The 22707-nt window shown below is 33.1% G+C and overlaps 1 protein-coding gene, 1 long non-coding RNA gene and 1 pseudogene across 2 annotated transcripts; all 3 read right to left on the bottom strand.

Moving 5' to 3' along the window:
- Positions 1–54: 54 nt before the first annotated feature.
- On the bottom strand, positions 55–22707 carry LOC143631705 (uncharacterized). Its single transcript, XM_077100381.1, has 7 exons — positions 22693–22707; positions 22576–22635; positions 22304–22462; positions 22142–22201; positions 928–997; positions 410–498; positions 55–307 (listed from the first exon to the last, which is right to left on the bottom strand). The coding sequence occupies exons 1-7, from the start codon at positions 22705–22707 to the stop codon at positions 194–196; spliced, it is 567 nt and encodes a 188-aa protein (XP_076956496.1). The 3' UTR covers positions 55–193.
- Positions 1721–2197, bottom strand: LOC143631719 (uncharacterized). Its single transcript, XR_013153412.1, has 2 exons — positions 2104–2197; positions 1721–1887 (listed from the first exon to the last, which is right to left on the bottom strand). It is a non-coding gene; the product is annotated as an uncharacterized LOC143631719 (long non-coding RNA).
- On the bottom strand, positions 16542–19923 carry LOC143631733 (sulfite reductase 1 [ferredoxin], chloroplastic-like; annotated as a pseudogene).

The raw sequence follows: 22707 nt of genomic DNA, 5'->3' as shown, positions 1-22707 counted from the left end.
GTTTTCACAAGGCTTTGTTTCGGTTGCTTTGTCACAGATGCAACAGGACCAGATCTTTTCACACCTTTTGTGGCATTCTTAGAATCATCGATCCGCTTTTGAGTTTGGGATGATGCAGCGACTACCCATGAAGGCTGTATGGTTATAACGAAACCACATCAGTATATCAGTATGTAAAAAATATCAGGCGGATTTATAATTTAAGAAAAAAAAGAACACTTATAAAAAATATGAAAAAAGGCATTACCTTTCGAGTAGTAGGCAGCAGCTTTACATCTTCTCTTTTATCACATTTAAGTTTAGCAACCTAAAAGAAAACATACAAAAGATTAAACAAACAACAGGATGATGCTAATTATTATACCACATAACAGAACATAATTTTAATAATATTAACGAGAATTGTTACACAATCTTTTTTTGGTTTAGCTTCAGTTTTTACAAGGCTTCGTTTCGGTTGCTTTGTCACAGATGAAATAGGACCAGATCTTTTCACACCTTTTGTGGCATTCTTAGAATCATTGATGTGCTTTTGAGCTTGGGATGATCCAGCGACCGCCCATGAAGGCTGTATGGTTATATCGAAACCACATTAGTATATCAGTATGTAAAAAATATCATGCGGATTTATAATTATAGAAAAAAAGAACATTTATAAAAAAATGAAAAAGGCATCACCTTTCGAGCAGTAGGCAGCAGCTTTACAACTTCTCTTTTATCACATTTAAGTTTAGCAACCTAAAAGAAAACATACAAAAGATTAACCAAACAACAGGATGATGCTAATTATTATACCACATAACAGAAAATTATTAATAATAATAATGAGAATTCTTACAAAATCATTTTTTGGTTTAGTTTCAGTTTTCACAAGGCTTTGTTTCGGTTGCTTTGTCACAAATACAGTACGACCAGATCTTTTCACACCTTTTGTGGGATTCCTAGAATCATCGATCCGCTTTTGAGTTCGGGATGATGCAGCGACCACCCATGAAGGCTGTTGGCATAATGAAACCGCATCAATATATGTAAACAAGTATCAAGCAGATATATAATTTGAGAAAAAAAAAACATTAAAAAAATGAATAAAGTCATATATCACCTTTCGAGCAGTAGGCACTAGCTTTACATCTTCTCTTATGTCACTTTTAAGTTTAGCAGCCTAAAAGAGAGAATAGAGCATAACAAACAGGAGGTTAAACAAACAACAACGACGATGCTAATTAGTCTACCACATAATAGAACAGAACACAACATAACATTAATAATGAGAATTCTTACAGGATCTCGTTTTAGTTTAGTTTCGGTTTTCACAGGATCTTGTTTTGGTCGTTTTGGCACAGATGCAAAAGGAGCGGATCTTTTCACAGCTTTTGTGGGATTCTCGATCTGCTTTTGAGTTTGGGATGATCCAGATAACAAGGAAGAATCTGCCGTTGATGTGTTGGAACCATGATGTTGAAGTGAAGCAGCGTTTGCAGCTTCGATTGTAAGAATTGGTGGAGTAACATAAGCAGATTTTGAAGATACTGATGATGATGACTTCATATCAGATTCCTCTTGTTCAGTTACCTCCCATGAAGGGTGTATGGAATAACGAAAACCGGATTCTTTTTCTTCTTCAGTGACCACCAATGAAGGCTGTAACGAAAGCGCATCAGCAAACAAATAAATAATATCATGCAGATTGGAAAAACATTTACAAAAACGATGAATAAAGTCGTCATTTACCTTTGGAGCAGTATCTTCGGGCAGCATTAAATCTTGCCTTTGATCACTCTTAAGTTTAGCAATATAAGCAGCAGCCGATACTGATGATTGTGCGGTGTTCAAATCAAGACAGCCCATTCCATATTCTTCTTCTGATTCTTCTTCTACGGTGACCACCTGTATGATTGGCATAATGAAATATATTATTTTCAAGAAAAGTGTTGATTTCAAGAAAACTGTTGAATACATTATTATTTTCAAGCTCTCAAAACTGTACGATTAATGAAACATTAATCTTGACAACAGTTGTTTTAAAAATTAATCTTGAAAGTTCTTGTTTTAAATAATAATAATAGTAATAATAATAATAATAAAGATGAATAAAGTTCATACCTTTGGAGCAGGAAGCAGCATTAATTCACTACCAGTTTGAAGTGGTTTCTGAAAAAGAAAGAAAGATATTAAAACACACCAAGAATCATCATAATATAATAATAATAATAATAATAATAATAAAGTTCATACCTTTGGAGCCGGAAGCAGCATTAATTCACTACCAGTTTGAAGTGGTTTCTGAACAAGAAAGAAAGAAGGATATTAAAACACAACAAGAATCATCATATAATAATAATAATAATAATAATAATAATAATAATCTTACTACAGTGGAAGAAGAAGAAATTGAAGATCTTGGATGTGAAATAGTAAATGTTGATGAAACCCTTGAATTCCTCCTGCAAAAAAGACAACAAAAATACGTAAAGAAAGTCGCAGCAGCAGTACGCGCCATGTGCATCAGCATCATCATCATCATCGTTGAAGAAGAAGACGCCGTTGAATAAGAAGAAGAAGAAGACGATTGTTTTGTTTGATTGCAGAAAAAAAGAACGTTTAAAACGAAAGAATGAATTGCGCGAGAGAGAGAATGAGAGATTTGCGAATTGTTAAGAAAGAAAACGATAACCCTAACACCCCCTTTTATACATTTCGACTATTATTATTATTAATTACATTTCAATTATATTATTTCTCTTCCGCCTTTTCTAAATTAAAACGATTTTATCGGTGGATTTCAGATTTGCCTGAAATGGTTCCGTTGTTATCCTTCCTTATCCAAATAAGCAATAAGTACGGTTTATTCGGCAATTCTTGATCTTTGTGGTCAAGTTACAGATTTTGCAGCTCGATCTTTGTAATCTTAAATCCTACTTCGCTCAACTAAATCTATACTCGGTAAATATAAGATACTTTGGAGGTTAAGTGTTCTTAATTATTTCTAAAAATGTCATACATCGAATTAGGTATTATTTTAAAGTCTGCATCAATGGAATAGCTAGGCAAGCAGCTGAGAGGAGCATAATTGCTTGGCTAAGGATTAACGTGGTATGGTATCCATTCACCTTTGGAAGGTACTACACAATACATAACGCACCTAGACTGCCAGTAACCTAGCTTTCAATTCGCATAGATTGGTATTCCAAGAGATTATGAGGGATGCACGATCAACGAAGAAGAAATCGATTGTTTTCTCAACATCGGTTATTAAACTATTCAAGAATAATAGTAAAAAAATTATAATATTTTATGTTCATCCGATATTAAAAATACAAAGTTTGAATAAATAGTCAAGTATGTATGCTATAAACATATATACAACATTAAAATAATATGGTGAAGCCAACTTTATAATTATATAACATGGGAGTTAGTACATTAACAATTTATAAAATTATAAAACCACTAGCAGTTTTAACATCCATTTAATTAAAATTTGAGTGGAATATTACATACTTCCATTTAATATTATTTTTGTCTTTTTCTTTAAAAACTCATCCGTGTAAGTTTATACTTATTTTAAAGTTTATAAAATCTTTACCTACTCATTGTATATTTTATAAAATTATAACACAATCCTAGTAACACTTGGGAATTTATTTAAAGATACCATCCATGTAGAATTTTACTTTTATAAAAAGTTATATATTATGACCTAACCAAAATATATGTTTTCTATATGCATCATTTTATAAAAAGCTCCGTAAAGTAACCAAACCACACCCTTATATTAGCATTTTTATAAAAACACTTAAAATATAATTTCTAAATTTTGTGTTTTACAAAGTGTTGAGATTAAGTATCACTAATTCTCATTTATTGTTTTTAAATGCTAGTAACTATTTTTTTCTTATCATAATGTTCCCCTGGCCTCCTCCTCCCTCATCTCATTTCCTTCATATTTGTTCTTGAGTTTTTTAACCAAGGAAATAAAAGAAAAGGAGAGGCAGGGATAAGAAAGGGAAGGGAAGGGAAATTTTTTTTTTAATTAGGTGTGTTATTGAGTTGGAAGAAAATTAGAGGAAATGAAAGGATAACTATGTTATCCTTAGTAATCAGCCCATTTTTAGAGGATAATTTATTGGAAAAAAAAAACATCAGTTTAATCCCTCTTAACTCCTCCTAAAAAAACTCAAGAACACTTATTTTTTAACTATCATTAGTTTTCCTTTCCTTTCTCTCCCTTAAAAAACTCAAGAACAGGGCGTTAAGGTTCTCGTATACAACATGCAATCCTGTCTCCTATCAACTCTTGTATATCAGAAACCAGTCATTTTAACATTTGATTTTAAGAATCAAAACAACACTTTGAGGAGCTCTTGCAATTTCTTGGAGGATTCAAGCTCAAATCATCATCATTTTCTTATACTTTAAGTTTTTATGCATTGTCATGCTAAAATTCCCATGTTTAAAGCTACTTTATTACAAATTCATATTATATATAAACCTTTTTATGATGTAAGTTATACAACAAAACTTAGATTGTATCATGAATTTATAAACCCTAGTTGTTAAAATGCTCAAAACCCACCTTAAATAATGTTACTTTCAAACCTTAAATTAGTGCATATCCGTGGGTATTTTTGTATAAATGATGATTCTACCTTAAAACATGTTTATTACAAATCCTAATAACATATGAAAATTGAACCTCATAAAACATTAGCAACTTGAAACATGGATTCCCTAATTAAAGAACTTAGCTTAAACACCACAATCATTCACTAAACTAAGCATTTTGTTACTTTTTGTGAAAGATTATGTTATGAGCAACCCAAAGGCCAAAACCCTAATTTTTGTAATATTACAGTAACCTGACCATATATACTTGGTGAGAAAATGGATTTGTATTACTTAAACTTAGACCTTAGTTTGTTAACGGTAAAATCGAGCTTATGAGCGTTAAACTTAGAATTACCGTCATAACAAGTCAAAACAGAATGAATCTTTTTTTTGTTTTTAATATGGGAAAGTATGACTAAAACCAAATTTTATAATTTCCAGGCGTTCATAACTTTTTGTTTGAATATAAGTGTATTTTTAGCATTAAATTTGTAATATTTTAAGAAAATTACAAAAATCCAAAACACAACAAGGTAAAAAACTTGAAAATGTTGTTTTTGATTAATATAAACTTAAATAAAATGATTTTGGTGATTTGGGATAGAAAAATCAGATTATTTTTATAGTAACATAAACATATTTCATATAAAAATTCCTTGAAAAGTTTTGGAATTTAGTTTGATAAAATGTATCTTGCTTTTGTAGAAATTTAACAATCATGACTGGCGAACGAAACGAACGTTGTACAAAAACTTGTTTCTATACACAAGACGTTTTGTAGGTACATATACGAATAGATAACATTTAAAATCTCAAGGTTTTGCTGTATAATGCAATAGTATGATTAGTTAGGGATTCACTTAAAGGAACAAATGAGAAGTTAGAATCTACACCTATACAAATTAGCAAGTGCGAGTAAACACTTGATCAAGATTAATATTTAAAGCTCACCGAACAATGCCAACAAGGGCAACGCCACCGGTAGTTATGGCAGTTATATAACTACCAACCATTCAACCCCTATACTAGAATTATTTCCGGTCTGATTTTATTACCGAATTACGCACTTTGAAATTCACATGGAAGAAATTATTGTTTGTTTATAAAGTTTTGGTCTTATCCGATTATTGATTTCATAATACGTGATTTACTTTAGTTTGAAAACCAATTGTTAGTGATTCGCAGTCACCTATAAAATCTAAAAATACCATAGGGGTGCTTGACGCGCAAAAAAACTCACATAATTAAATACTAACTAAAGAATCCAAATGTTGTCCATCTCATAATTACATAATGCAATAGCATCAACATGTGCCAAATTCACACAATTTGAATCCAAATAAAATTACTATGTTAACTATAATAATAATCACAGTTCTTAATATCAAGTTTGTAAAGATCATGGTTCTCAATAATAACAGACTTTGTGTAATTAAAATGGAAACTATCTAATTCAATAGCAATTAGCTAGGCTTACATAAACTTATTATCACTCAACACCGGTAACAAAATTAGCCACTATGTATATAATCGAAACATTATCAAGTTTATTATTCAAATATTCAGATATAGGCTTTATGTATACCTTATTTTTTCAAAATTATGTTGTGATCTAGTAAACTTATTTCCAAATTTCATGTACAACCTAATGCCAAATCTCAAACTTTTCATATGCAAGAGTCTGTCACTATGGCGGCAGTGACCGCTACTTCACAGCCACCTCCACCACGTCATCAGATAAGCTGCTTCACTGTATCAAGTTAACCCAAAACTGCCCTGAAAAGTTAATAAAATATTATCATGTCTTGCCTACTGGTGTCTGTTTTATTAGTTATGTTGTACTTAATTTCATAGAATATTTGAGTGTACGGTGTAAGGGGCTGTTTGGGATTCCTTATTTTTGCTTCTTATATCTTATAATTTAAGGTGTTTGGGAAAGTTATATTTTGTGAGTGTATAAAGTATAAGTTACAACTTTGTAACTTATATAGCTTATGCCTTAAAAATAAGTTATAAGGAGGTAAAATAAGGCTTCCCAAACACCCCTTAAGAAAGAGTTGCTTGATTATGGATGTAGGTCCCAACTATACAAGTTTTTGTGCCCATGATACTTGTAACAATACACGGAAGCATTGAGCGTCATATCAGTAAATTGTAGAAGCGTCTTGTATATAGTTAATTTGCATCATGATACATATTTCAAAACGACATGTATGTACTTAATAGGCTAAAGCTGCATGATCTTTCTTAAGAGTAAAATTGACATTTAGCTATCACTCTTCACATTAATTATCTTTTTGTCTAAAATGTTATGTGTTTTGATCCCACTCGACGATTTGCTTCCGATGGACCCACCATGCTCTCAATGGTAATGCTACCGTTTGAAAAAAGTATTTATTATATATATTAAAAAAATATTTATTATTTGATTTCTTATTGTTTCACACCAATCTCTCTCAAAAAATTATAATTATCACTAGAATTAATGAAATGTTATTCTTGGATCCATTACAAAAGAGAACCTCTACAAAGCCTTTCAAAATGGCATTACCAGATCAGTTAACCCTCTTCGTATTGTAGAAAAAGTGTCATCTGTACCCGAAAATGTCACCGATCATCCCCCCCCCCCCCTATTTTTTGAAAGGAACATAAAAAATGTTTAAAAATGGAAATTGTTACATTTTACATTTTCTTTTTGGCATCCAAAACCCTCTTTTACGGTTTTTACTCATTTAACAAATTGCTCGACATTAATTTTGGCATACAAGAGCTTTTGTCGCCAATGGAGAAGCATTGTTATAGGAGAAGCTAGATAAGCATCTACTTGATAAAGACAAGAAAGAAGACAAGGATTACAACTGGAAAAGTATTGTCCTTGGACGTGGTTAGCCATTAGGAATACTAGTACGATTGTAGATGCTATATTATGCTTATAAATAGCCTGTATGCTTGTAACAATGCCAGGATTATTATTCGTATCAATAAGCAAACACTCTTAACTGTGTGTTTTAATCTCTCTCAAATATCACCCATAAACCCACCCACTAGAGTGGATCTCATCCCAATAATCGATCCGGATAGGATTTGCTTTAACACATATCAAAACATATATATAATACAATTAATCAAGGATTCTTGGGGGTACACAAAATAACAAATTGGTGTTTTTATTTTTGACACCAAATGACAAAAGAATCATGAAAAGAGAAGAAACGGAGGATATACAAATAGGGTTAACTTCTTTTAGGGATCTTCCGGTCGGGTTGTTGTTTATATGCAAAATCTTGTGACGAGGTTGCGTAGCTTAAGTCTAAATTGTGAAGTTGTTCCATGAGCTGAGAACGCCTTTCCTTGAAGAAATCAAGACGGGTTGTTAATTCTACTAATGTCGATGATGATGATGCTGCCAACGGATTTCTTGCATGATCAATCACCTACACATTTAAAACCTTTACTTTAGTAACCAAACGCTATTTTACTGCAGCTAACGATGAATATTTCACCTAATAGTAACCAAATTTCTTCACTATTCCATTCAAGTCACTCAAAACTTTTTTCTAACTCAAGTTTGAATATTGTTTCACTGTTGTGAATTTTTTTATAAATGTTAAATGGAACATATACGAAACTAGTTACTATGTAATGATTATACATTTCATGTTTTAACTTGAAGTAGGAGGTAACTGTAAAGAACAAAAGTCACTAAATAATAACCTCACTTTATAATTGTTCCATCAAGGTCATTTAGTTTTAACAATGGAACAATATTAAAAATCGAGTGGTTTTATGGTTAGAAAAAAGTATGAGTGACTTGATTAAAACAATTCAAAACCTGTTACAGTTTCATGATTTTATCCGTATTAAACAAAGTAAAATTTAAATAAGTCATTTGCATCAAGTCTAACCTCGGTTGGTCCAGATGTAGATGCTAAATTTGCATAATCAACGAGCCCAAATTCATCCACGGAAAAACTTGTAGATGTTTTGGTAGTTTTAGAATCACTTAATCTTGTCGGGTCTAGAAACTGAACGCGAGTAGGCTGTCTACTCTTGTTTCCATTCATTAAGGTTTGCCCTTTTATGTTTCTCGGTTCTGCGCCCAGTGAAGTTTCCTGCTAATTATGTAAAAAACAGATACATGACTTATTCAAATGAGCAAAACATATCTCAAGAGGTGGCAAAAAGGGTCGGGTCTAGGGGTGTGAATTTCGGAAATGAAACAAACCTAACACGAAATTTGCGGGTTTGGGTTTAGTCTAAAGGGTTTGGGTCAACCTGTAAACACGTTTGGGTATCAGTTCGTTAAACGAATGAAAACCATATCGATTATTTACAACAAATAATAATAATAATAATAATAAATAAATAAATAAAAGGAAATACGTAAAAAGGATGGAAAATAAAAATAACCCAAAAATAGGTCGCCCAGGGTTCGAAACTCCTGGCCGGTACAAATGTTAACATGTAAGTGACTCACCATGGTAATCTGCTCCATAATCTGCAGATTAACGAACTGATACCCGCAAGAAAATTATTATACATGTTTACAAATCGATCCCAATCCTATTAAAGCCTAAGTTTCAATTCAATCCCAATTGATCACCATCCGCCCTTTGTCAATTGAAATTGACAATTGAAGGGCTTTCGGTCCTCTACTAAGTCCGGCCTAGAAGCACAAAACACTTCCTTGATTTGGTTATGAATTGAGGGTGAACGAGAGTTAGGGTTTGCAGCTTGAAACCCGGAAACAAAATTGATCTTGGACAACTTGTATGTTGAAATTGATTTAGAATTTTGATTCGGACTGATGCAGAGATGGTGTATGAGGAGTTAATAGAATTATCGACGCGTATAAACAGTGATACAAGATCAATCCGTCCGCGGATTTGTTAGCGATTGGTTATCGTGTCAATTGGTTGTCATATTCCATGAATAGATGATTATTTAACGCGTTTTTAATCACTTAACGATTTAGTGATATTAATTTCATGATGTTTAAGGCTTGAATTGTTGATCGTAGGTGACGAGGGAGAAGGATATATTACTTTATAATATATTAAAAGTTAAGTAGTTATAATGCAATTCAGTATTTGGTTTTAAAAGTCAAAACAATTATAATAAAATAAAATGGGATTCAGTTATTTCGATCAATTTATGAACATGAACGAACAAGCATAAACATTTCTGTGCGTTCATGAACATAGATGAACGAACGCTACTCATTTACATGTTTGTTTGTTTTATTTAATTCATAAGGTATGTTATTATGTATATTATTAAATTCAACTTTTTTGTTGTATTTATTATTAATCATCTGTGTATCACACGGGTTCTAACCTAGTTCATCACTAAAGAAAAGTTAAACATGTGAGATCAATCATTTGAGTTGGACGTTTAAATGGAAATATTATTAAATATAGGGGTGTGTGTGGTGCGGTTCAGTGCTGTTTTTTTGTTAAAACCGAACCAAAAACCAAAACTTCGGTTTTTGGAGTATTTGAAACCGTTCGGTTTCGGTTTCGGTTTTGGTTTTTCGGTTTTCATTCTGGTTTCGGTTTTTGCCATTTGATCTTGAAAATTTTAGGTCAAAAAAAGTTTTCAAAAAAATAATTAATTTAGGTGTAAATAATTTTGTTAATCGTATAATAATATATTATTAAACATTTTAGCAAAAATATTTGAGTTACATGTTTGTTAAATTCTTATAAATTACTAAATATAAAATATAAAATAACAAATATTTAGGAATTCGGTTCGGTTTTTTCGGTTTTTATTATATGCAAAACCAAAACCGAACCGTCCATTTTTGTTTCGGTTCGGTTTTTTCGGTTTTTATTATATGCAAAACCAAAACCGAACCGTCCATTTTTGTTTCGGTTCGGTTTTTTCGATTTTTATTATATGCAAAACAAAAACCGAACCGTCGATTTTTGTTTCGATTCGGTTTTTCGGTTCCGGATTGGTTTTTTCGGTTTCTTGCACACCCCTAATTAAATAAATAAGACTTCATGGTAAGATCCTGCCCTAAAGGCGCTATAGCCTTTTCAAAAATGTTTTTAACGAAATAGGACACAAAAAGACCTTATGCATTTAAATGGAGGTTTCTCATGCATTTAACCCGAATTCGCAAGTACGAGTCTCGCGAAACTCGGATAGTCTTTAAATGGGTTATAACATCCCATTTATTTATGAAACTCTTTCATAATCAAACAATAATTTTCGCGGGTAATGGGTCTCACCAAACCCGGATAACCCTTAAACTGGTTATAACATCTCATTTATTTGTGAAATAACCTCTTAATTATCAAAGAATAATTTTCGTGGGTTATGGGTTTTACCAAACCCTAATAGCCTTCAAATGGGGTTATAATATCGCATTTATTGTTAAAACACTTTTTATCATCAAACCCTAATTTAATTTATCTCCTTTAAATGTTCTCCGTTGCTAGCCTATCATCTCCTTCATTGGTTAACTTCCGATACTACTCACCATCGTCAACTACATCAATTGTTCGTTTATGTTTGTTATTTAAAAAACTAAAAAAACCTACACAATTCAATTGAAAAAACCCAAACGCTAAAAAATATAATGAGTGTAACAAACTAATATATATGCATTAAATTAAGGGGCATTTATATATATTCCCTTATTATATATTTGCCTAACCCTTAAACATCAATTACATATATCCCCTTTCTAAACCACATATATTACATATCTATCTATTTTATTAAAATTAACTATTTTACCCTTAATGAACTAATTAAACAACTACTTACATATATCCCCTTCCTAATAGCATCAATTACATATCTCCCAACTTAAACCAAAACGAGTCGTTGTTAAGATAAACAAATCAAAGCTAATAAATTCAGTTGGAGTCGGTTTTTTTAATTGTTAGCAAATATAAGAAGGTATTTTTAACATAGTTTATAGGTTATAATATTTCTAACCTGGAACATTTACAATAATAAATAACTAATGACCTAGGTAACAGTTGGCAATTAAAAAAATAAGAGCAACCAACAACACTCTGGATCAAAAAGATAATTCATCTAATGAGCTAAACTCCAGTTGATCTTCTAGAAGCCTTCTTTCGGCATTGTCCGCCATGAGGATTAGAATGAACAAAAACCTTGATTTTGATTTATTGGTTATGGAACCATTTAGGTCGTAAAGAAGGCTTCTTTTTTATTTTTTTTACTGTTAATTCATAAAGGCACAGATACTATCTTTTAACTCTTAAGTGTGCCCTGAATGGAAGCATGAGTATTATAAAATAAAAAGGGTAGAAGGGTAATTACATGTTATAAGGGGAAATATGCATTTATATTTTAACATCGGGAAATATGTGATTGAAACTTGAAAGGCTTAAGGAGAAGATATATGTAAAAATCCCTTAAATTAAAACAAAACTACGTTTAAAATATAATAAATCATCATAAAATTGCTAAACGATTAAAAACAAAAACTTAAATAAACTCCCGTAACACGGGAGGATCAAACTAGTATTTCTACATGACCCAATATGACAAAACCCGACTTGGTATAATGTTTTCTACATCAAATTCTAAAATAAAGTTGCAACAGAGATCATTAATACAAGTAAAAGAGCCCACGCGGACAAGGTTGGTTTGTTAAAGTGACCCATTTTTATGGTCGGTATAGTTAACTTTTGGTAATACGAATTTAAAGTGCAATTCTTTCCCTCAATTCGGTAGGATTTAGTTATCATGTTGACGATTACATTATGTATGTATTTGATTTTTTTTCTAGACAGTAAATCAAATTCTCAGAAGGGCTAAAAAATAAATAATTAAATATAGAGAATGCCGATCGATGGTAATGTTGGCATTTTGTTTATGAGTTGAACACACAATTTAGTAAGTTAACTATAAATTAACTATCAAAATCATGTCCAACTCGTCTTCCGTTAGCTTATCAATTGTTTTTAATCTAATGAAGAGACTTGTACAGCATGTATTATACTATCGATGACTAAAAACGAAGCATTACCGCAAACCTTTACCCTAAAAATATATAATTACTTGATGGCCAATAATATTAATAAAAAATCACTTCAAAAGTAAAAACACAAAAGAGAAGTTATCGAAAAATTGTAAAAGTACCTAATGGCCAATAATAACATGTGAATCTTAAAAAACGAAATTTCTTTAGAAATTTTGCTTATATGGGTCGGGTTGCTGTTAGAAGGAAGCTCCGGCTCAAAACACACGTCTGCATCCAGAAATAATAATATGCACACGGTTAAAATATGCAAGCAGGTCAAGTATGGGTCAACAATGTTATCTCTTGGTTAATATCAAACATTAACCAAACCGAATCCACCTGATCATCAAAAGGTTCTTCAGTTAAAAAGGTTTTTTTTTTCCCAAAGTTATCTTTAGTTCTTTTGATCCGTTTCCCTTTAAAGTCTAATCCTTTGGCCCCTTATATACAAAAGCATATACTGAATTCACCCTCGATCATCAAAATTGCAAGAAAATGGAAACCATTTTGTCTCGTGAAAAACCGACAAATTTACATTTTGAGATGATGGTGTTTTACTTTTTGTTTAAATCAAAAAGACCAAAGTGCCCATGATTCAGCATTAGACTCCTAAATTACTAAACGTCAGCATTTTTAATCTTTGTAAAAAGTCAACTGATATTACCTTCGGAAGGAGGTGGTCAAACCGCCCACCTTGGACTAGCGTTTGATATGGGCCCGGTAAACAAATGCTGCAACATGCCCTTTGTTTAAAGTCTCCCAAACTGAAATCCTTTATTAAAAAACAAACAAAAGAACGAAAAAATAATTAAATGTGGTTACATAAACATTAAAAATATGAAATGTCCAGTTGGGTACAAACCAAAATACTTGTAATTCCAAATGATTGATGTCTCGTGAAGCTCATAGTAAGATCGTGGAGTTCGTTCAGTGAAGTACTAAAAATCATGCTGCAGCTAGCATCAACTTTTAAGAACAAGTTGACAGATTTCAAGAAACTTCAGCAGGTAAAACTGGCCCAATTGACCAGTTACGCATTTGACCATAAACAAACATAAGCATGCACGTACCCTTAACGCCCTCGATCCAGTCAATATGTATATTAACAGTCAAGTTTCGAGACCATTTCTTGTCTTAAAAACACACCATGTTCGGCAGCAAGCCAAGTGTTGTAATCTTCAAAGTTCTGCAGAATCATTGAGTCAGCAAAAGTCAAACCGGAAAAAGAAGGGGAATATTAAATGCATTTGCAAAAAATAGTATGACTTTAATTGCCCCTGCACTTTGTGACATATACATGGCAGAGTTAGCCAAAAGAATACCTGTGCCCGTAAAAAAACGCAATAAAATATGTTCATCTTTGACTTTTATAAGTCAAACTGTCAACACGCGTATTAATATGATCACCTTTGAACTTTTTAAGTCATACCGTCAATATGCATTTAAATTTGATCAGTTTTGACTTTTAAAAGTCAAACAGTCCTAATGCAATTCAGTATTGGGTTTTAAAAGTCAAACAATTATAATGAAATAAAATGGGATTCGGTTATTTCGATTCAGTTTTTATATATTACTTAAAATAAAAAATGAAGATGAATGAACAAACATAAACGTAGACACGAATTAGCAATGTAGACACGAATTAGCAAAAGCGAGGATATCAAATATCTAGGTGTTTCTCTAAAAACACTTTTGTTACATGGTACTCGTGAATGAACCGGTGTCATAGGTGTTCATCTAATAGGTTAATGTGCACCATTTTTAGTTTGACAAGCCAAATGAAACTCGTTAAAAATATTTGCGTGGCTATTTTTGTAATCATCAGCTGATATTTTTTACGTATTCGTTTGTTCGGAATTTTTTATTTTTGAATTATTATATCTATTATTTAATTGAGATATGTAAGGCATAGATAGATCACAAAAATGCTACTAACAAAAAACGAAAAGAAGTACTTATATATCAACGAGAGAATTGCTAAACTGACAGAAAACCAGTATCGAATGGTAAACTGTCTCGGCCGCATCGTGCGGGTTTCTACTAGTTATTTAATATATTCAATATATATTTGTATAATAATAATTTTTATGAACAGAATTATAATAGAAATAACTAAATAATATATATTTTGTTATATATAAAATTGTAGTTAATAAATATATGAAAATAATTACAAATTTAGATAAATTAATAAATAAATAGTAAACGAGCTGAGGTTAAGCTCCATAAACAGAGCTTGAAACGAGCCCAGCTTGCTGTAAGTTAAACAAGCCGGGTTTGAGCCTATAGTCGAGCTATGGCTTGGCTCGTTTACACCCGTTAATAATAAGTGGGAAAATAAATATACCTTATTTGAAAATGCTTCTCGGACTTCTCATTTCCTGTCTCGGATTTCTTCTTCACGCCTTCTCTTTGCATCTTCTTGAGAAAGTAACGTATCTTCATCTCTTCTGTTTGCATTTAACGACTGGCAGCAGAGGCTGTGGCAGTGATAAACTTTGACCGCAAAACCGGTCTTCTCATTGTACCACCCTTTGTTTCTGTCGTCTTTATCAGAACCCCAATCAGCCGACCTCTCTCTGTTGTATCTCTCCATTGCAGATAATGAGTAAGGAATTTAGTAAAAGATGGCAAATGCGTAGGACCAGTAAAGGGTTAAATTTAGTGCAGATTGGGTCTACCAGAAAACACGTTTTTGTACAGTTTTTAAATATTTATACAACAAATGCTGCGTTAATTATGATCTGACTATTACGGTATGAATCTAAATAATAGAAAGGTTTAATAGACTAATAATATCTCAGGTGATTTTCAACCTGTTTTGACATATTTTCCCTTTCTTTGTTCTTTTATTTTGACCAATTTGAGAGAGAGAAAAAGAACTGAATCGACCCATTTATAGACTAATAATCATCAACATCAGTAGCCAACATCGTGTAGCCAACATCGTGTCTTTCAGCCAACTTGAGCAGACGAAGCTGAGATGCAACAAGAAAAGTTTTCCCTTTTCCCAAGGCCATTTCTAATAACAGGAAAAAACATTTGTAAGCAAAACAAAAGGGTTTAGAATTTCCAGTAGATAGCAAATGACTATAGTTTACACGCTAACTATTAGGGTATTTGTAATTGACAGCAAATCCAGACATGTTTCCTTCCACATTCCGTCTCACTTAAGATAAATGTGGCTGGTTTCGTCCTACCATGGACTCATCAGGAGAGCGGCAACAGCTCCCGACCAGTGGTGCGTTCGACGTGTAAACACGTCTAGGCACCTACACTCTACAAATCACTGCGACCGACCATCCCCGATGAAATCCGTACTAGCCAAGCTTTCAAGCACAAACAAGCATCAAAGTGTTCTGGTTCAAACATTATGAAGAGTGCATCATTGTTTATTTATTTCCCTTTATTGAAACCCACCATAGGTTATTATTATTATTATTATTATAATTATTATTACTATTGTTATTATTAAGGGGAAGGATCATGAGAGAGCCCCCCTTCGTGAGAGAACTCGCGAGAACTCTATCTAACCATTACTAAACCCTAAAAGCTAAACCCCAAACCCTAAACCTTAAAACTAAACCCTAAACCTTAAAAACTAAACTAGACCCTAAACTCTAAAACTAAACTAGACCCTAAACTCTAAAAATTAAACCCTAAACCCTAGAAAAATATCTACACTTAAACCAATGGTTAGATAGAGCTCTCTCACGAAGGAGGAATTCTCTCATCATGCTTCCCCTAATACTTGGTGTATTATTTATTTAGAATAAAACCAACAAAACACCGGTATACTATGTTGTTTGGCTATCAGATAGACTCGTAACGGTTTCTAGGTAGGTATAGATCACAGTGTTAGCCCCCAAAAAAGGAACATGTAGAGATCTGGCCCACCTGCGGAAAAAAAGGAAAAAAACTAAAATCCCACTCCCTTTTTTTAGCTGATTTACTAGATGTTGGAATAGCCATTGATGGGTACTTGTTACACCTGCAAATAAGCATCTTGTAGTTTGTTATTCATATGGTTAATATCAATTAGAGTAAAGTAATACCAAAAAAAAACTAAAACCTCAACACATGCTCACTGTTGCCGTATCATAAAGACTAACTTTGTTCGAAATCCACACTTGGTTCGAAGCACAACCATGGGAGCTAACTTTGCAACCATCATTCCAAGCTGCTTTAAGTTGTGTCCAACTGCAAGAAGAACATACAATAAACATGAGTATATAAATCTTAAAAAGTGGTTACTGCCCAAATCTACCAATGCAACAGTGCACACATATGTGCTATCCTGAGTTCATTACTGCTACTATTTATAAGAACAAAAGTATAAAATGTATAAAACGTCTTTTTTTTGGTCAATTTATTTATTTGGTACCACCTTATCATGACATATTGCATCTTTATTACCCTGTTCTAAAGTTTATGCCTAAACATTATAATCACAAAGAAAAAAAGGCTTTTCTAAACTTTTAGAAGATGGATAATTTTTAGTAAATGAAAGCCTCGCAGCCTAATTCTCATAAAATTTTACTGCAGCTTTAAACTCACACACCGGCTCTAGCTCCGGTACACCATTATGATGCACAATACAGTAAGGTGTTTATAAGCAAAAAGAGGATCCATATGCCAAAAAATATATATTAATAATCTTTAACCTAAAGTTACCTGATTTAATGTTTCAGTAGGTTGTGGAGCCGCCACACGAGAGTTCAGAATATAACACGGTGACAATATGCTTTCTTGTTTGAAACGACTTTTCCCATGGCCGAGAGCTGCTTCTTCAATCTTCCTCATGCATATTGGAACTATAAAATACATATACAAAACATTTATAAGTATATCACTGCAATATCATATCAAACTTATGCTATTGACTTTACACATATAATGGAAATATAACTCATTTTAATGGGAAATAAAATTTATAATCATATAAAGGAAAGTGATTTTGCATCTAATTTATATTAAAAAAGGTATAAAGATCAGATTTTAATATTAGTTTTATTTGTACTTATGTAGTGTGCTCACAATACAAAATCAACACATTTGCATTTCTTAAAACAAATTTTAGAGCGGCTATAGCCAGTGACTTACAATGTAGGAGACTCCTTTGGTACAGGTGTGTCTCGGTGGTGGTGTACCCTGGTTTCATCTCTACCATGCCAAAGTTAGAACTACAATCACGGAAAACCAGTTAAGAGGGTCCACGAGCTTAAAACCCGTAGACAGTCCGACACACAAGTCGGTCGGGGCCACCATTAATGTCATATGTATATGTCAATAACATGTACTGAGATGCCCGCACAAATGTGAGCAAAAACCTAACCCTAAGAACATACCTGATAGCTATTGGGACCATCACCAACTAATCCAAGTTCAGCCGTGTAGGGTCGAGCACAGCCATTAGGGCAACCTGTGACTCTTAACTACTATGGATTCATTATATGGGAGACCAACCTAATATTACAAAACAATTTAAAAACTTTAAGAACACCTAACAACTAATCATGATATTTATTTTATATATTTAATATTATTTGAAGGTAGTTTTGTCATCTATTATTTGTAACTTTGTGATTAGATATGCGCACACACACACACATATGGATAACTCAAGATGTTAAAATCCATTTCTCAAAGAAAATACCTTCTCAACTACAGCTCGGACACGCTTAAGAAGGTCGGGAATTCCTCGCTCGGTTATGGCGAGAGGGCAGAGCAAGGCATGCCATTGCAGTTATGTTAAGGGGGTCCACATAAGTAGGAGGCTACAAAAATAAACAATATATATAAATACACACACAAATAGGTGCTCCTCAAAACAAAACAAAACAAAACAAAACAAGATATGCATGACAGATGCGTGATTACCAAGAGACCGCCTTGTGCTAGAGCTACAGTGATGGGGCGTTTCCACGAAGGGCGGATATCACAAAGAACAATATTTTGGTTTGCGGTGATGCGTACATTCAAGTTATACTTCTCGACTATTTCTCGTAGCGTCTTCTTTGCTATTCCCTTAACCTTACCACTGTCAGCACGGAGCCCACAAAACAAATGATACAAATAAGCTTTGTTTAAGCAATCAACTCATAACTTAAAAGAATGAACCAAATTATGTGAAAAAAAAATGTAATGAAACTTACTTGTTCATGCCAACCCAGAAGGCTTTTAAAACTCCCACTTGGGCAGGTTCAAACGTCTTTCCATAATACTGCTCAACAACCGACCTAAACTTTTCAATCCCCCATGAATCTATCAAACACTTCATTCTGCTGTACCTGCGATCATCTCGTCTACCATTTTCTCGTTGTATGACAACAATAGCCTTCACTGCATACAAAATATCCTCTTTAGGCACATAACCTATCAGCTCCGCCAAACGAGGAAAAGTGGTTTCCACCCTATGTGTCCTTCCCATCCCACCACCAACCTGAAAAACATAAATAAATACTCAAATATACAACAAACCGACAATATTAAACGAGTATGTATAATGCTTATTAGAAGTGACATACGTATGTATATATTGAAACCCTGTGGTTCTCCATTTTCATCAGAAACAACCACCACACCAATGCCGTTTGTGAAAAGATCAACCGAGTTAAAAGTAGGCACATTAAAAACTGCTCTCTTGAACTTTCTTGGAAAGAACTGAGTTCCATAAATTGGTTCAGCAGAGTCGGGAAAATGCGTCCCATGTGAATTATCATTGCGGGCTTTCACAACTTCAGGAAGTTCTGAAGTCATAAATTTCTCCCCATCAACCCACATGTCATAATAAAATCCAGATTGTGGAGTTAATAGTGCTGCAATGTTGTCTGTTGTTTATTGTGCAAAAAGGTAATCTTTTTTCATAAACGGGGCAGCAGGAGCAAGAACGTTTTTGTTGAGATCCCATGTTTTTGATGATGGTGCTCGTAACTGTTTTAGGGTCCTTTTTGAGAGCTCCATGAAGCTGAAATGTTTGTCGGGTGGTCAACCGAAGGGTTCCAATACCAAACTGATCAGCAAGATCATCCATTACAAGGTACATTTGATTGGAAACTTTTCCACACGCGTTATTGTACGAAGCATAAACGAGCTCGATTTAGCACCTTTTTCATCTCTGTCATATTGCTGGTAACTTCCATGGAACTTATCAGTTGTGTAGCAGCCTCATTGATCTTAGGTGCATCAGTTAACAACTCTTCATTCAAAGTTAGAACTACACTCACAGAAAACCCGTTAAGAGGGTCCACGAGCTTAAAACCCGTAGACACTCCGACGCACAAATCAGTCGGAGCCACAATTAATGTCAGGTGTATATGTAAATATCATGTATTGAGATGCCCACGCAAATGTGAGAAAAAACCTAACCCTGAGAACATGTATATTAAAATTACCTGATTGTTTTAGTGTTTTGATAGGTTCTAAAGCATACATTTGTCTCTGCAACACTTCTTTGTCACTCTCTTAATTTCCCATCTACAAATACAAAACAAAATACATAATTGAACTTCTTTAGGCAGTAAGATATTACAACTAACATACAAAACATGCCTCGTTACTTAACTTTTTAGGAGTCTTCTAGCATACACTTGATGTCAGCGAGCTTCAGCATTTTCTCCAATAATCACAAGAACCAACATTTTCTACGCAATACAAAAACAAAAACAAGGAACACAATGATTCAATACAAATGTTGAAAAGTGTAAGAATACCTGAGCATAATCCTCCAGACACACATAAGCAGGTAGTGTGACAGAATATATGAAACATCAAAACTTCCACCGAGAAGCAGGCGCTTTAAGTTTAGCAACCTAAAAGAGAGAATATAAATTAACAAACAAGAGATTATACAAACAACAACAACAAGAAGCTAACTATTAACGAGAATTCTTACACAATCTTTTTTTGGTTTAGCTTCAGTTTTTACAAGGCTTCGTTTCGGTTGCTTTGCCACAGATGCAGTACAACCGGATCTTTTCACACCTTTTGTGAGATTCCTAGAATCATCGATCCGCTTTTGAGTTCGGGATGATGCAGCGACCACCGATGAAGGCTGTATGGCATAACGAAACAGCATAAATATGTAAGCAAACATCATGCAGGTATATAAATTGAGAAAAAAAAATTTATGAAAAATATATCAATCAATCAAGCCCTGTATATCCCACCGCATAGCACGCTATCGGTAGGGTCAGGGGAGGGTGGGATGTAGGCAAGTCTTTCCTCTATCCGAGAGAATAGAGAGGCTGCTTCCAGAGAGACCCCCGGCTCATAAAGCTACATACAGGTAATCATAGTAAACATACATCCTACAAGCAAAAGACACTTAGCAATACATAGATAACAAACTACCAAAAAAGCAAGGAATCTGTAACCTACTAAGAAAAGGGCATAAGAAACAAAAAGCAGCATCAAAACAAAAAAATATTCATAAACAAGGATCAAGAAAACTGTCAATTTAAAATATGAAGCTCTCAAAAAAAACTGTCAATTTAAAAACATTATTTTCAAGCTCTCAAAATTGAAAAACACAAAGACAGAAGTAACACTAATGAGAATTCTTACCGTAGGAGGATCTTGATTTTCTGTGATATATGATCTTATTGGAGTAAACGTAATCGCGTCAAGCTCCTTTTGTAGAGCATTTAAGCGGCGGATTGCGTCCTCGCGAAACTTTTCAAATTGTTCATTATGAGCAACCTAAAAGAGAGAATAGAAATTAATAAACAAGCGATTAAACAAACAACAACCGGATGATGCTAATTATTTACCACATAACAGAACATAATTTTAATAATATTAACGAGAATTCTCACACAATCTTTTTTTGGTTTAGCTTCAGTTTTTACAAGGCTTCGTTTCGGTGGCTTTGTCACAGATGCAATAGGACCAGAGCTTTTCACACCTTTTGTGGCATTCTTAGAATCATTGATGTGCTTTTGAGCTTGGGATGATCCAGTGACCACCGATGAAGGCTGTATGGTTATAACGAAACCACATTAGTATATCAGTATGTAAAAAATATCATGTGAATTTATAATTTAAGAAAAAAAAGAACATTTATAAAAAATATAAAAAAAGGCATCACCTTTCGAGCAGTAGGCAGCAGCTTTACATCTTTTCTTTTATCACATTTAAGTTTAGCAACCTAAAAGAAAACATACAAAAGATTAAACAAACAACAGGATGATGCTAATTATTATACCACATAACAGAACATAATTTTAATAATAATAATGAGAATTCTTACAAAATCCTTTTTTGGTTTAGTTTCAGTTTTCACAAGGCTTTGTTTCGGTTGCTTTGTCACAGATGCAATAGGACCAGATCTTTTCACACCTTTTGTGGCATTCTTAGAATCATCGATCCGCTTTTGAGTTTGGGATGATGCAGCGACTACCCATGAAGGCTGTATGGTTATAACGAAACCACATCAGTATATCAGTATGTAAAAAATATCATGCGGATTTATAATTTAAGAAAAAAAAGAACACTTATAAAAAATATGAAAAAAGGCATTACCTTTCGAGTAGTAGGCAGCAGCTTTACATCTTCTCTTTTATCACATTTAAGTTTAGCAACCTAAAAGAAAACATACAAAAGATTAAACAAACAACAGGATGATGCTAATTATTATACCACATAACAGAACATAATTTTAATAATATTAACGAGAATTCTTACACAATCTTTTTTTGGTTTAGCTTCAGTTTTTACAAGGCTTCGTTTCGGTTGCTTTGTCACAGATGAAATAGGACCAGATCTTTTCACACCTTTTGTGGCATTCTTAGAATCATTGATGTGCTTTTGAGCTTGGGATGATCCAGTGACCACCGATGAAGGCTGTATGGTTATAACGAAACCACATTAGTATATCAGTATGTAAAAAATATCATGTGAATTTATAATTTAAGAAAAAAAAGAACATTTATAAAAAATATAAAAAAAGGCATCACCTTTCGAGCAGTAGGCAGCAGCTTTACATCTTTTCTTTTATCACATTTAAGTTTAGCAACCTAAAAGAAAACATACAAAAGATTAAACAAACAACAGGATGATGCTAATTAATATACCACATAACAGAACAT

The sequence above is a fragment of the Bidens hawaiensis genome, unplaced genomic scaffold (genome assembly GCF_021521415.1).
Source record: "Bidens hawaiensis isolate Kalapana, Puna unplaced genomic scaffold, B.hawaiensis_p1.1 tig00006250_1, whole genome shotgun sequence".
Lineage (NCBI taxonomy): Eukaryota > Viridiplantae > Streptophyta > Magnoliopsida > Asterales > Asteraceae > Bidens > Bidens hawaiensis.
The sequence above is the reverse complement of the archived record's forward strand: the minus strand, read 5'-3'. Positions and strand labels throughout refer to the sequence as shown.

Coding starts and splice junctions, on each gene's coding strand:
- LOC143631705 (XM_077100381.1), bottom strand. Junction 998..22,141: donor TGCTGCCTACTACTCGAAAG/GTAATGCCTTTT, acceptor TTATGCCAACAG/CCTTCATGGGTGGTCGCTGC. Junction 308..409: donor CTAAACCAAAAAAAGATTGT/GTAACAATTCTC, acceptor GTTTTCTTTTAG/GTTGCTAAACTTAAATGTGA.